Source organism: Oryzias latipes, chromosome 23 (genome assembly GCF_002234675.1).
Source record: "Oryzias latipes chromosome 23, ASM223467v1".
Lineage (NCBI taxonomy): Eukaryota > Metazoa > Chordata > Actinopteri > Beloniformes > Adrianichthyidae > Oryzias > Oryzias latipes.
In genome coordinates, this window is record NC_019881.2 from 3,527,534 (window position 1) to 3,544,031 (window position 16,498).

General features: G+C 42.8%; 1 protein-coding gene across 4 annotated transcripts in view; it reads right to left on the reverse strand.

The window, feature by feature from the left end:
• Positions 1–16,498, reverse strand: part of LOC101173596 (anoctamin-1) — a 200,054-nt gene that overhangs the window by 168,951 nt on the left and 14,605 nt on the right. For 3 of the 4 annotated variants that reach the window (XM_020714026.2, XM_020714025.2, XM_020714024.2), the window contains exon 2: positions 15,775–15,971. In XM_020714026.2, coding sequence (XP_020569685.1) covers positions 15,775–15,971 — 197 coding nt within the window. Of the gene's footprint in view, positions 1–3,611; positions 4,637–15,774; positions 15,972–16,498 lie in introns of those variants that run through there. The other variant, XM_020714027.2, reaches the window with a different exon arrangement.

Genomic DNA, 16,498 nt, shown 5'->3' on the forward strand with positions numbered 1-16,498 from the left:
ATGTCTAGTGCAGGGGTCGGGAACCTATGGCTCGCGAGCCATATATGGCTCTTTTGATGGTCACATGTGGCTCGCAGACAAATCCTTAATTTTACTTTTTTTTTTTTCATTAGACCAGTCCTTCCCGGGTGCGATGCGATGCCAGAGGCGCGGAGTAGTATCGGTGCTTGGAGAGAAAACTATCAGTTTACTCTCTTCCACTTTTGGCTTCTCCCATCAGGGGTCGCCACAGCGAACAAGTCGCATGGTAAATTTGGCAATGTTTTACGCTGGATGCCCTTCCTGATGCAACCTTCTCAAACTGGGCTTGGAACCAGCAGAGGTAGAGAAGGGAACAGGGAGCAGCCCGGAGTCGAACTCGGGTTTCACGGATGGAAGGCGCCGCAAACCAGCATGAGCTAAACTGGCTCCCAGAAAACTATCAGTTTACTATTATCTATTATTTCACAGAGTTTGTACCAGCCGGAAACCTGTGAATTGCCGTGCCTAAAACGGCGCGCTCCCGTCTTTGAGAAAGAGCGCGCAGTAGCGGGGACGGGATGTGTGAGGAAGAAAGCAGAGGGTGGGGGTGGGGGGACAGGCAACAGGTGAATCGCGCAGGGATAGTAAAAAACCCGCTGTCCGTCACTCACTGCAGCGTGTGAGTGTGTGTTTGGTTCCATGTCTGTCTCACATCTACAGAACATTCAGACCTAAGATCACGTTTAAAGTCTCAACGCCTGCATGAAGCAGAAACTCACCACGTATCAACCGGACTAGACCATCAGCAAAACTACCACGAGAAATACTCATCATTTATTAACAACAGCATAATGATGTTATTAAAAAGAATCCCCAGACTTATTGTACTTTAAAAATGTTGAAATTAAATCAAATGCACACATTCATTTGTATATTTAGTTTTAAACATATTGTCGCGGTCTGACTTGGACTGGATGACTGGGTCGCGTTAAAAGTTCTGGAGTTCATGGAACGCATCAAGCAGAGATCTGATTGGCCATCAGTCCTGTCGCTCAGCCTGTTGTTAGGGAGTTTGGACCAATGGGGTTCAGCTATGGGACGAATAAGGAAATAGGAGGGCTGGAGCGGCAGTGAGAGAATATAAAGTTGGGAGAAGCGCTCTCGTCTCGGCGGGAGAGATTCAGGAGTTGCTGAATTAATTGTACGGCGTTTGTTGCTGTGTGCAGTAACCAGAATAAAGAACCTGAAAAGAGGTTAAGTCTCCGTGGCTCAGTGTGGGAAAGGGACACTACATTATTGTATGGCTCTTTTGAAATTACATTTAAAAATATGTGGCGTTTATGGCTCTCTTGGCCAAAAAGGTTCCCGACCCCTGGTCTAGTGGGTCTAGATGACCCAACTCCCAACGTTAAAGTGCCACATGGGTTACATAAAGCAACTATCATGTGTAGACTGACAGATTTCTGGAAAACTAGTAGTATACTAGTATATTCCACTGGGTTGAAACTGCACAAACAACACTAGAAATGGTAAATGGAGTAGACTTCTATAGTGTTTTACTACGTTCCTTGGAGGCCCAAAGCGCTTTACAGTCACAGTCTCATCCACCCAATCACACACATAGTCAAACACTGATCGCGCCAACGTTCCACCAGAGGCAAGGTGGGGTTCAGTGTCTTTCCCAAGGACACTTCGGCACATGGGCGGGCAAGGCAGGAATCAAGCCTGCAATATTCTGATCAGGGGTCGACCGCCCTACCACTGCACCATGGCCCCCCCAGAAACATAAAAGAACCGTATAAATAATCACTAATTTGCATAGATCACACAACATTGATAGTGAATGATTAAGTGTCAAACTTGGCCTGGGCTTAGGATACCATGACTGCCGTATATCTGCAATATTGACTGTTACTTAATCTTCACTTTGACTTTCATTCAGTTTGATTAGCTTCATGTGTCACTCATCTCGTCCTTAGAAAAATTAATAAATAAAAAGCAAAACAGAAAAACTCCAAGTAATTTTTTATTGTCTTAGACATTTTTTTCGTGTGGCATTTTTCCACACATAACATTTGCAGCGTTAGATTTTTGTTCCTGCCTCCAATCAGTCACAACTAAGTTTTACTGTTCGTCAACTTGTTGCAATGTCTACACTGCCAGGTTAACACACACGCCCATTTTCTGCATGGAGCTGGTGGTGATCACCTAAACACATTACTTTTCTATGCACAATATGAACATCCATCTTTGTAAAAATTCAGATGTTGTTAGTTTTCGTGGGCGAGATGCAGAGATGCAAAGGGAAAGGCGGAGCCTCAGAGATCGAGTCATCTCACTTCCTGGTAGTAAAATTAGCTCAGGAAAATAACTAATATTGGATTTTTAAAAATCTGTTCCTTTTTGTGCCAAAGGGAATATACCATCATATACATGGATATTGTTTACTATAAAAGGCTTAAGCATAGCATATAGGACCCTGTAAGAGTTACTGTTTAAGTGAATACATTTAGGTACACCCAAATATTCCTTTTTGTAGCACATATATACATTATATGTGCCCATTAGCACATTATAATATTTTGTTTTTGAAAATTACTAAACAAATATATGTATATATATATATGTATCTATGCTAATATGTCCAAGTATGTTTAGAAGAGGTTAAAAGAAGAAGATAAAATTTACTTTTTCATTTTTAAGAAGAATTGATCCCACAATGAGGAAACTGATTTGTTAAGGTGGCTCTATAAAAAATCTAAATAGCACTAAACAATAAATAGGTGTTTAGTGTATATGAAGTATTGTAAAGTCTAACAGCTAGATAGTCTATTACAGTCTAATCCATTTATGAATTAATATCTTAAATATATTTGACATATATATGTAATTCTAGTTTTATTGTTTTTTTTTTTCTTTGTTTTAGTATTTTTTTTGCTTCAAATAAATCAATCAAGCAAATAAATTTCTACATCTATCATTGCACTTTTGTTTAGTAGTTTAATTTGTTACGGGACAGGCAAACATCAGCCCCTATACATTTCCAATCATTGTGAATTTGTTGAATTGGAGTCTACTGTGATGTTTTAAAGACTGACTATAAAGCTGGTGCCTTAAGTATTTTTTTGTTTATGAAAAAGTCAAAAGCAGAGATAAAAACATCTCAACATTTATTGCCTCCAGTCTGTAGGGGTTCCCTGAAGGTGTAAACAGAAATACATGCTGTAACCCAACACTGAACGTCTCTGTCCCAGACCTTTCAAATGACTAACTTTATTAAAACACAGGAATCCATGCAATAACGGTTCCATGGTCTGTACCACGTCTTCTTTCCACAAGACACCAAACCATGTCTTCAAGTTCCTATATAATCCTTTGGGGGTTGTGTTTGTCACACACCTCTAGTCCAACACCACTTGGAGATTCCCAGTGGACTTTTCTGCTCTGGTAACAAGCATGTTCCATTGGCGCAGATGTTCTTCCAGGAAAAAACAGAGAGAAACCTTCAGGGATGGGTTTCCCAAGAGAGCATGGTCCACCCAAACACCTCAGAACTATGAGCCTCAAACATGCAGAAATGCAGAAAAATTCACTTTTCTTTCCCTGTCACGTTAGTTTGACACTCCAGACCAAAGGCAGCCAACACTTACTGGGATCTTGTCTTCCAGAGGAGAGATCTGCATGCTGTTGCGCTTCAGAGACACGCGCGGAGAGAAGAGGAGAAGAGTGTGAGGAGGAGTGAAAGTTGCCGCGGTTCTCCGTCAAAAGCAGCCAGGTCCCTGATCGCCGCCGGATTCCCCATCCTGTCCCTCCATCAGACGCCCGAGCAGGTGGCCGTTAGTTAGTCCGCGGCGCGAGAAAAGCCCGCCCGCATCAGTTTGTTTCGCGTCGCTGTGGGAGCGCGTGGGACTCGCACGCGGGTAAATCCCGTCCTCGAGGTGGTTGTGATGTGTGGAGGCAGCCCGAGCAGCAACGGAGGCACAGCGCACTGTAAAAAGAAACGCCCGCCCTTTCAGTGTGGCTGAGCGCGCGCTGCTGCCCGCGCGCCGTTTGGCTCGACCTTTTTTTTTTTTTTTTTTTACTGCGAGCGGACTCCTCACCGTCTCATTTCAACTCCACACATTTCTGCAGAAAAACGTCACTTTGGTTCACCTAAATGTAGTGTTCCAGAACATTCTGGGAGCGCTGTCAACTTTCAAAGAAAAGAAGAAGAAAAAACAGTTACTCCAAAGCTTTCTGGGGGTTAAAAAAGGGAGGCAACTATCTTAAAAGCTCAGAACTAAGATGAATGAGCAGAGAACGTCGTCATTTTTTACAGTGTCCACACCTCCCTGATGTAACTGCAGTTTCTTCGCTGCACACCCACTGAAACAGCTCCAATTGGTTTGAAAACGTGTTTTAATGCCCCTTTTTAAGCCTCCCTCCTTTATTTTTTCTATTACATCAAAGCAACTAATGTTCTTGACTTAATCGTTTCTTTTCGTCTACTAGCATGGTCTCTTTGCGGTGGTTTTATGTTGTCTCATCTTGCTTTTTTTTGGTTTACTTTGCAAGTACCTTAGAGATGCCACAACCATGCGTTACATCATTGAACAAAGTTGTGGGGAGAGTGAGTCACAGCATCCCTTCTGCATATCAGTATGCTTACGTTGAAGGCGTCAAACTCGTTGTTCACTTTTCGACAAACCCCTTTAGGGATTGCCACTGCAAATCAATTGTTTTACTGATTCACACAGGTAGTTTGGCAGAGATTTTGCACCGGATGCTCTTTCTGACACAACCCTGTATTTTATCCAGGCTGGGGACTGGTACCTGGAGGCTTGGGGGCCCCTCAAGGCTACATATTTAGGCAGTAGCATGAAGGGTGTTTCCCAAGGACCCACCCTGGATGAAGCCCATCGCATCCCCTGAGAAACAAACCCTGGTTACCCACAAGTGAGTCCTATATGCAGCCATCCAGCCACCAAGGAGTCAAACATGTCTGAGAAGCATTTATTCTTTTATTTCATTACACCATGCTTAGTATGAGCCAACTGAGATGTTTCTTTTTGTCATTGTTACTTGCTTATTAGCAAATATTTAAATACATACTGTATATTTTTCTGAATTTTTGTTGTTGTTGTTGGTTTGTAATGCACAAATCAAATCTTGAACCGAAACAAAACCGTGACCAAAAATCAAGGTTTGAACCGAATCATGGGATAGTGTATCATTACATCCCTAATGTAAGTCTATGCACCTGGTACACTTGACCCACTCAATTACTGATTTTGGAAGTCAGATACCTTTTCCACATTTTTACCTTGTACCATAGTTTCCCCCTTAAACAGTAGCTGGGTTGGCTCCAGCAACCCCTTGCCTCAGAAAAGGATTTAGTGGGTTTTGAACTTAGATGGATAAATGGATGGATAGAATTTGAGTGACTTTCACAGTTTTTGGACAGGATCAACATGTTTTTATAACCGTAACAGAGCAGCACAAAAGTGACTGTTAAAGTGATCAGTCTGAGCCTTTTTAGAACAAAACCGTTTTTTTTTATTGAATTCCATTCACACCCTCTCTACTTGACATTTTTTTTGTTTTACTGCCCCACCTGAATTGGTTCAAACCACCACAAAAGGAATAGTACGGTGGCCGAGAGGGGCAAGAGAGACACGTTTACTCCTAAGATACAACAACAACAAATCCCGGTGCAAACTAACAAATCCTAAAGCACTAAAAACAATCTCAATACAAGTTAACAAATACTGACACACAACAGCAAATGACGGAACAGATTATAGCCCTGAAACACAAAAGCAAATGCGGGTGCAAATTACCAAATACTGAATTACAAAAAGCAACCCCGTTTCAAATGACCAAATCCAGAATCAACAACGAACACGGCTTCAAACAGAAATGGAACATCTTGAATCCCTGAAGTGACGTAATATAAAACTAATCGTGTATGTTATTTTTTTGTAATTTACTAACGTTTTTTATGTGGACATTACAAATGCACGAGACAGTCCAAACGCATTTTTTAATTGTATTTTTACGACTTTAACCCTGAAGAGTTTACTGTCAACATCCAGGAAACAAAACATAAAACTGAACTTCAAAAGTTTAAACAACCACAATAGAAGTACTTTATATTGGGCATCTACAGGAGGGCTCGTTTGTTGGCCCAGAAAAAAATGCAGGTGAGTTGATACCAAAACCAGCAGATGTAAAAAGAGTGCAAAGACTGATGGGTATTGCAAATTACTTGTCAATTTTCTGTAAACTCTTCTCAGATGACTGTGAGCTGCTACAACAATATGTAAGCAGACAACTTGGGAATGGACAGATGTTCTCAAAGCAACGGTCCTGAAGTGTTAGGATTGGGAGGTAACGTTACTGTGTGATGCCTCGGATACTGGACTCCCTGATGCAGAGAGCCAGAGCCCTCACACCCATGGAAGTAGGTTATGTAGAAATTTAGAAAGGGTTTTTGTGGTTAATGTATTTGGGACAGAAAACTTCCACCAGCAAACCTTGGACCAAAAAGTTATGGTTCGGTGTGATCATATTGTGCGACAGTGGCTCAGGTGGTTTAGTGGGTCGTCCAATGACCGAAGGGTTGGCGGTTTGATCCCTGCTCCCACCAGCCAAAATGTCGTTGTGTCCTTGGGCAAGACACTTCACCCTCCTTGCCTCCAGTGTGGCTCCACTGGTGTGTGAATGTGCATGAATGCTCCCGGTGATGGTCAGAGGGGCCGTAGGCGCGAAATGGCAGCCACGCCTCTGTCAGTCTGCCCCAGGGCAGCTGTGGTTACAACCATAGCTTACCGTCACCAAGTATGAATGAGGAATGAATGAATAATGGACACACTGTAAGCACTTTGAGTGTCTTGAAAAGCGCAGATAAATCCAATCCATTATTATTATTATGAACCGCTGGAAAATATCCACAGAAATCTTTGCAGCACCAAAGAAAACTACAAAAAAAGTGATCTTGATGTAATGTGCCAGGGAGAGATGTACTGTTGGCTGGTGCGTTGAGTAGAGCACATATGACAGAGAGCTCTAAAGGCCACGTTAAAACACAAGTATACACAGCAGGTGTGCCCTGTTTTGTATCCTGAGACCGAGGGTTATCAAAGCAGCAACAAGCAACAAAAGAGGACACAAAGTTAAAGAAAGTGGCACAGATAATGTTAACAGACTAGAGGTGAAAAAGGAGCAATTGCTGGCATCACTCGCTGTGGCCACTAATCACATCTCAGTAGAGAGATGCCTCTGGAGACAGAGGGAATGCATAATACAGCAAGGAATGAAGGATATAAAAAGCATTATCACATGTGACACCTATAGGTTGGTGGACCCAAACAACACAGAGGAACACTACAGACCATGATACGGTCTACAGATCATGGGCAAAGGTACAAGTGGATCTATTTTCAAATAATGACCCACAATTTGGGCCATTGAAATTTAAAAGGTTCAGTAAAACACGGGAATTCAAAGTCAGAACATCAATAGAAAAGCAGAATAAGTTGTGAAAACAGCAAAGCGGCTCCTGATAAAAGCCCACACTGCAGGTCAAGAATCACACTTGGCTGTACGGGTCATCACAACACAATGCACAGAATGAAACACAAACCTGAGATATGCACATAGATTTCTGAGAAGAAGACCAAGATTGAATAGACCTTTCTACCACAAACATGCTGCTACAGCTCAGATTGACTAAGAGTGAAGGTCTTTTTCACAACAAACAGACACCAGAAACATAGCAATAGCTGCATTTCCATTGACTATGAAATTGGGCAAATTGGATTTGCCTAATGGAAACACAACAATTGAAAAAAAAATCGTATATATATCGAAAAAACAGTTTGGGACTTGGTATATGGTTTTTGAGGCATATCCAAATTGACATATTTTGCAAAGTTGCAATGGAAACACTTTCTTCAAATTAAATGAGTCAGATAGATACCGATGGTAATGCGCTTCTTTGTAGGAATTGGCTGCTTTGGGCGCTGCACAGCGGGCATGTTGTAATACTGTAATTTCACCATTAGGTGTCAGTGTCAGTTGTACTGCTGTTGTTTTTGTCCTACAAAGAGTTAATAAATGAACGAGGTGACTCGTGTCTGAAACTCAACAGGTTATGGGCCCAGAGAACGCTGAAAAGCTTTTTTCACTGCATTTTGTGGATTAAACAGAGTTGTGAGATTTTTGCTTTTCTCACAATGGAGGATAAGCTGTTTATAGACAAGCTGAGCGGACCGGAAAATTGGGCAACATGGAAGTTTCAAATGGAGCACTTGCTAAAGGCTAAAGGACTATGGGGCATGCTAACGGAGACGGACGTGTTAGCCGCAGATGCTAATGCTCAAGCACAAGCGGAGTTTACCAGACGGAGAGAGAAAGCATTCTCCACGTTAGTGCTGAACGTGAGTACACCCCAGCTTTACCTTGTAACAAGCTGCCAGACTCCCAAGGAAGCGTGGACTACGCTTAAAGGCCATTTTGAGAGAGACACATTGGCAAACAAACTGTTCCTTAAGAAAAAATATTTTCGATGTGAAATGAAGGAAGGATGTCAATTAAGTGAGCATCTGAAGCAAATGAAGGAACTGACTGATCAGCTAACAGCTATAGGAGCTGATATTAAAGAAGAAGATCAAATTGTGACACTTTTGGGTAGTCTGCCACCTAGTTATGCCACAATTGTCACTGCATTAGAGACAAAGATGGACAATTTGACGCTGCAATTTGTTCAACAAGCCTTAATAAATGAAGAGCAAAAGCGTGTAAATGCAAATGAAGGTTACAGCGGTGCTAGCTCAGGTGGTGGTGCATCAGCTATGTCATCTCAGTGTCGGGGAAGTGTACAGGAAAACTTCAGGACAGTAGGAGCGGAAAGACCAACCACATGGCGGTGTTATAAATGTGGAAAGGAAGGCCACATTAAACGTGACTGTCCAAGTTGGAAGTACAAGGCCAAAAAGAAGACTCATAAGGCTAAAAGCATGACATATGATGATGCAGAAGGTGAAAGTGCTTTTGTCACAAAAGAGGCAAATCCAACTGACACACCACAACAGTTTGAATGGTTGATAGATTCTGGTGCATCAAAGCACATGACATGTGATAACAACATTCTTCAAGATTACCAGCAGTTCACGGAAGCACAGTCTGTGAAGCTCGGTGACGGCAGGGTGGTTGATGCCCTGGGAATGGGAAACGTCAACTTGAAAATGACTTTCAAAATAAGTGATGTAAAAGACGTCACAATGTATGATGTGCTGTATGTTCCAAAGCTGTTGGGGAATTTATTTTCAGTGGGAGCAGCCACCAAGAAAGGCAACACAGTGCAGTTTCGAAAGTCTCACTGTTACATACGTGGAAAAAATGGAACTCTTCAAGGAATGGGAACGCGAAGAGCTGATGGACTTTATCAGCTGGATGTTAAAAAGGACTTAAAAGTTTGTCATAATGCATCAGTAGCAGCCAGCTTATGGCACCAGCGGCTGGGCCACACTACCAAGCTAAAGGGACTAAAAGATCTGGTGAACGGAGTGGACTTCTCCACAGAAACAGAGGTTTCTTTCTGTGAGGGATGTGTGGAAGGAAAACTGTCCAAGCAGCCATACAAGTCGATTGGAGGAATTCGTTCCAAACACAGAATGCAGCTGATTCATAGTGATGTCTGTGGTCCCATGCAGACTGAATCCATTGGTGGAACAAAATATTTTGTGACATTTATTGACGATTACTCCAGATGCTGCAAAGTGTACTTCCTGAAACACAAGAATGAGGTGTTAACCAAATTCAAAGAATTTGAAAGAACATTCACAAATGAATGTGGACAAGCTGTTAAAAGACTCAGAACAGACAATGGGGGTGAGTACACATCAAGAGAGTTTCAAGAATATTTGAAAGCTCAAGGCATCCAACATGAAGTGACTGTACCTCACTCACCACAGCAAAATGGTGTTGCAGAGAGGAAAAACAGGACTTTAGTTGAAGCAGCTAGAAGTATGCTGTCACATGCTAAGTTGCCAAAAATGTACTGGGCAGAAGCTGTAGCCACAGCAGCTTACATTCAGAACAGGCTGCCTACATCTGTACTGAAGCAGGAGACACCCTATGAGAGATGGTGTGGAAGAAAACCTGACATGAGTCACATGAGGGTGTTTGGATGCATTGCTTATGCACATATTCCAGATGAAAAAAGACAAAAACTGGACAAAAAGGCTCAGAAGCTTCGTTTTGTAGGCTATGCAAACAACGCTAAGGGTTATCGCCTATATGATGAAGAGAAAAGAAGGATTTTAATCCGCCGGGATGTCATTTTCAATGAAACAAACTTTGACTGGAAACAGGGAGCAGAAGAGCCCCACCCTGAGAATGAAGTAACTGTGGACACAAATGACATTGAAACAGAGAATGAAGCCACTGCTGATGATGCTGTCAGAAAAAGTGAAAGAATCAAAAAGGCTCCAAAGAGATATGGATACGACGAGTTTGCTGATGCAGTTGTTGTTGATCATCATGCAAATATGTGTTGTGTGACAGAGCCACTCACAATGAAAGAAGCTCTGATGAGTCCAAATGCAAAAGAATGGCAGGATGCAGCTGATTTGGAATATGAGTCGCTGCTCGAAAATGAGACGTGGGATCTAGTGGACTTACCAAAAGACAGAAAAGCTGTAGGTTCAAGATGGGTGTTCAAAGTCAAGCATCATAGTGATGGAAGAGTGGAGAGATACAAGTGCAGACTTGTCGCCAAAGGCTACTCACAGTTGTATGGTGCTGACTATGATGAGACATTTTCACCAGTGGTACGTTTCAGCTCTATTCGTACATTGTTGTCTTTTGCAAATCAAAAAGACATGCATGTTCATCAGATGGACGTTGTAACTGCATTTCTAAATGGACACTTGGAAGAAGAAATCTACATGGAGCAAGCAGAAGGATACATCAAACCAGGACAGGAACACCTGGTGTGCAAACTAAAAAAAATCAATCTATGGACTGAAGCAATCTCCTCGTTGCTGGAGCAAAGCCTTCACAGAGTTCATGACAGAACTTGGTTTTAAACAGAGCACATCAGATCCCTGTGTGTTTGTGAGATCAAGACAGGAGCTTGAGATCCTTGCAGTTTATGTGGATGATCTCATTCTGATAACAGAGTCAACTGAGAGCATGAACGAGTTGAAAGCAGCTCTCAAGAAGCGCTACAAGATGAAGGACATGGGTGAGCTGTCCTACATCCTGGGCATCTCTGTGGTTCAAGACAAAGAGAAGAAGTGTGTCTTTCTACATCAGAAGAATTATATTGAAGCCATACTTAAGAAATATGGGATGGAAAATGCTAATCCTGTAGCAACTCCTGCTGATACCAACGTGAAACTGAAAAAGAGTGATGGTGTTAGTAAACCAGTACACCAACAAAACTATCAGTCAATGGTGGGAAGTTTGCTGTATGCTTCAATAGCCACACGACCAGACATAGCTCAAGCTGTGAATGCTGTGTCAAAGTTCAATGCAGATCCCAATACTGCTCATCTGACTGCCGTGAAAAGGATTCTTCGATATTTGAAAGGGACAGTGAATCTTGCCCTTAAATATGAACAGTCAGACTCTGGATCTTTACTAGGATTTTCAGATGCGGATTGGGCTGGTGACCAAGATGACCGACGTTCGACAACAGGCAACATGTTTCTACTGAGTGGAGGAGCGGTGAGCTGGCTCAGCAAGAAACAGGCAACAGTTGCACTCTCAACAGCAGAAGCTGAATATGTTGCACTTAGTCAAGCTGCTCAAGAAGGGGTTTGGCTGAGACGTTTACTGGCTGATCTTGGAGTGGAGAACACACCCACAGTGATCATGGAAGACAACCAAAGTGCCATCGCAATTGCAAAAAATCCAGTGGATCACTCCAGAACTAAGCACATAGACATTCGATATCACTACATCCGTGAATGTGTGCAAAATGGACGAATAAATCTACAATATTGTCCAACAGAAGATATGAAAGCAGATATCTTGACCAAGCCGTTGACAAAACAGAGGTTTGAAAGTCTCAGAGGAGAGATTGGACTTTGTTTTGTGTGAGAAAATAGTTAAATATTTTTTTTGACAGGTTACTAATGAATGTATCCATAAATATTTTGTTTTGTAAGAAAATGAATATGAAGATAAGAAATGTAAAAGAAAGGAGATAATTACGTTTATTAAGGTTACGGGATACAGCAAGTGAGTTTGAAGAAAGATATCTGGAATTTGAGTTTTTCTTAAAAAGAAACTGTTATAAAGTTTTTTTTGTGAAGAGACAAAAAAAAAAAAAAGGTTTGTCTTCAAGGTTCTAAATGATGTGAAATTAAGTGGGAGTGTTGTAATACTGTAATTTCACCATTAGGTGTCAGTGTCAGTTGTACTGCTGTTGTTTTTGTCCTACAAAGAGTTAATAAATGAAGGAGGTGACTCGTGTCTGAAACTCAACAGGGCATGCGTGTCATGCAGAATTGTTGGATCCACAGCTCCTCTGTGAAGTCACCAACCGCCAGTGGCCAAAATCGGTTCATGTTAGGAGCTTGCCGCTCCATAGCCTGAATAAGACGCTGACGTCCCCTTTGAAAGATGGTAATCAGCACTTGTGCCGTGACAGAGATTTGAATGTAACACTGTTTATATGAAATTGTGTTTTTTCAACATTTCTAGAATTTCAATAACGTTCTACGCATATGTGTAATGGAAACTCAGCTGAAGTCTTCAAGTGGCAGAGACCGTGATGGCACGGCTTTACAAACCAAAGGGGATGTGGAAAGTGGGTGGAACAATAGGACAGGTGAGTGACAGATCATATGAGTTGGAGATAGAAGCTCATAAGGAAAGGTCAACATTTGACATGTCAACAGAGCACTTTGTTCGCAAAATACAGAACTGCTTGTGGTTCCCAGAATTTATAAAAGCACAGTTGGAGATAGAGCCTTTAGCCACCAAGCCCCTGTTTTATGGAATAAGCTCCCAGCTCATGGAAGAGAGGCCCACACAGTTTCTACATTCAAAGTTAGACTGAAAACATTCCTCTTTGGACAGGCTTATTGTCAGACTAGCTAGTGTTCAGAGAACATTTACCTTACTGTTAGTTTGTTTAAATTAAACTTAACAATAACAATAAAGTTGTTGGTAGGCTGCTAGAAGTTTGAAGTTGAAGAAACTATGGTGCACTGGGGTTCTGTCCTCTATTATCGCCTACTATTTATCATTTAGTTCTCCATGCCTCTGTTTGGTGCAGTGCGATTCATGTACTGTCCTTCTTTTCCCACTCCCCTACTGGGGAGATTCCAGTTGGCTCATTCGTGCTCCTGTACCTGACTGTGTACCTCGACTCTGGCTCGCCTCTGCTCCTGCTCCTACACCTGGCTGTGGATACTGTCTCCGGCTCATCTCGCGCCCCCAATATCATCTGGATGAAGATCATTTGCTGGACTTTAAATATGTAGTTGGAGAGTTAGATGAGTTAATTCCTCTCTATGAGTCCTGGTACATCGCCTGTCCGTCCCGTCCAGATTCAGGAGCAACAGTGTGGTTTCCGTCCTGGACGTGGAACAGTGGACCAGCTCTACACCCTCTTTAGGGTGCTGGAGGGTTCGTGGGATTTCGCTCATCCAGTCAATATGTGTTTTGTGGAATTGCAGAAAGCGTTCGACCGCGTCCCCCGTGGTATCCTTTGGAGGGTGCTCTGAGAGTGTGGGTCCGGGGAGCCTTACTGAGGGCTGTCCTTTCTCTGTATGACCAGAGTAAGAGCTTGATTCGCATAGCCGGCAGTAAGTCTGACCTGTTCCCGGTGTGAGTTGGAATCTGGCAGGGCTGCCCTTTATCACCGGTTCTATTCATAGAGAATACACAGAGAAAATTTTGAGGCGCAGGCAGGGGCCGGAGGGGGTCTGGTTTGGGGACCACATGATTTATTCGCTGCTTTTTGCAGATGATGTTGTCCTGTTGGCTTCATCGAGCCAGGACCTCCAGCATGCATTGGGGCGGTTTGCAGCCGAGTGTGAAGCGGCTGGGATGAGGGTCAGCACCGCTAAATCTGAGGCCATGGTCCTCGACTGGAGAAAGGTAGTTTGCCATCTCTCGGTGGGTGGAGTGTCCATGCCCCAGGTGGAGGAGTTTAAATACCTTGGGGTCTTTTTCACGAGTGAGGGAAGACCGGAGCATGAGATTGACAGGCGGACCGGAGCGGCGTCCGTAGTTATGCAGTCACTGTATTGGTCTGTTGTGGTGAAGAGAGAGCTGAGCCAAAAAGCAAAGCTCTCAATTTACAGGCTGATCTTCATTCCAATACTCACCTATGGTCATGAGCTATGGGTCATGACTGAAAGAACGAGGTCTCAAAAACAAGCGGCTGAAATGAGCTTCCTCTGTAGGGTGGCTGGGCACTCCCTTAGAGATAGGGGGGGAGCTCGGTCACCCGAGGAGAGCTCGGAGTGGAACTGCTTCTCCTCCACATCAAAAGGCGCCAATTGAGGTGGCTCGGGCATCTAGTCCAGATGCCCCCTGGATGCCTCCCTGGAGAGGTGTTCCGGGCATGTCCCACTATGCAGAGGCCCCGGGGAAGACCCAGGACACATTGGAGAGATTATGTCTGTCGGCTGGCCTGGGAAGGCCTCTGGGTCCCCTCAGAGGAGCTGGAGGAAGGTTCTTGGGTAATGGAAGTATTGGCATTTCTACTTAGACTGCTGCCCCTGCGACCCGGTCCCGGATAAGCGGAGGAAGATGGTATAGATTAAAGTGACTGGATGAGAATCTTTTACCATTATATGTTGTTGCTCTCTGAAATGTTTTGGCTTTGATTACATACGCTGGTAGAAAAAAGAGAAACCAAGTAACAAATGGATCAAAAGAAGAAATATACTTCAGGACAAAAGATTTGTTTTATGTCACAAGGTTTGTGAATACTTTCTGTATGTTGTTTTCAAGCCTAAGAAGGTTGTTTAAGATGCAGACTTTTAGCTTAGAAAGATGACCAGTGCAAGGCTGTAAACTGTTCTTATTTTTAAAAAAATTCTTGGAGTCAAAACCATGTATGTGCATTAAAGCAGTAATACCAGTTTAACACAGATGGTGTCAAACACACACCAGTAAGGCGTGCTATCTTAGATGACCCTACCCTTACATTGACGTGTTCTCCCTACCATGACAAAGGTGGATAAAGGTGGAAAGATTTCATGTAATCCATGGACACCAGTGAAGATCACAAATCATTGAAGAAAAAAGGTTCAGCACTCTGTCTAGTGGGTCTAGATGACCCCACTCCCAATGTTAAAGTGCCTAGGATAGCACAAGGGTTAAGCTAATCACTAAACCCATATGATTTATCCCAGAGTAACTGTGTTTTTACTTTAAATTTTACATTAAGTACATGATTCACATAGGTTCTGTTTGACCTAAACCAGAAAAAATGTTCTTTGTTCAGGTAGGGCTTATAGTCAATAATACTTGATGGAAAACTAGCAGAAACAAAACACAAAAGAGATTGTTTCTGAAGTCATATGGTCGGCTCCTACAGTAACGCTGAGAGCCCACAGGAACCTTTATGCTTTTTTGACTCTCCCACCAGTAATACTTGACCACCACACCAAATCACAAGAAAATTTGCAAGATTGTGCACATTTTCACTTGAAGTTACACAAAATTGCTGTTGCATGAATAAAACATCAATACCACTTAATAGTCTGAAGTTCTTTGTTTTCCCATGGGCTGCAACCTAAAAAGGTAAACTGTCAAAGCCGACTGTAAGCGATTGTTTTTTATCGGCACACATTAGTTTACCTGAACCAGACTTTGAGATTCTTCAGCCCCGGGACCTTCCCTGAACACTTCAGGTTCCAGGATCCAGTGCGGCATAGGATTCAATCTATTCCCAGACATGTCTCTGCTCAGGTGGGACAGCACATCACTGTGAATAGAAGAGGATTCGCTGAGGACCCTGGCCACTTGACTAAAGCCGGCCCCACTAGGCCATGGCTCTGGAACACACAGAAAAATCCAGGTCAGAATATGTGAGCAGGCAGAAAAAAAATGCAAACTATCGCTCATTGTTGGAGTCTAATTTCAAATCCACTTTATGTAAGAAATACCGAAGTCACTGGGGTTGACCTGAACGTTTTGAGGTTGTTTGGGCCCATGGAGGGCCACATTTTAAAGGGAGCACAGTTCCAATAGCTTGTTTATCTGGTGAACCTGACAATATCTGCGTTTGTTTTTCAGATAAAGATAGATCAAGGCCACTCTCCTGGGGTGCTAATCCATATCTGCCATTGCAAAGATGCTAGCAATGAACTGAAGTGTTTCAGTGTGGTGCCCAAATGACGAGATTTGCACTTTTTGACATTTTACACCAAGCCTCTTCTAACTGTAGGATATCCACACAAATTACACTGTCCCATTTGTTCATTTCTAACAGCCAAGCTGTGTGCAAGGAATGCACCCTTATCACATGAACACCCTTAATCGGCTCCTTACACACTCCATAGGATTTAGTGAGCGTTGAAAT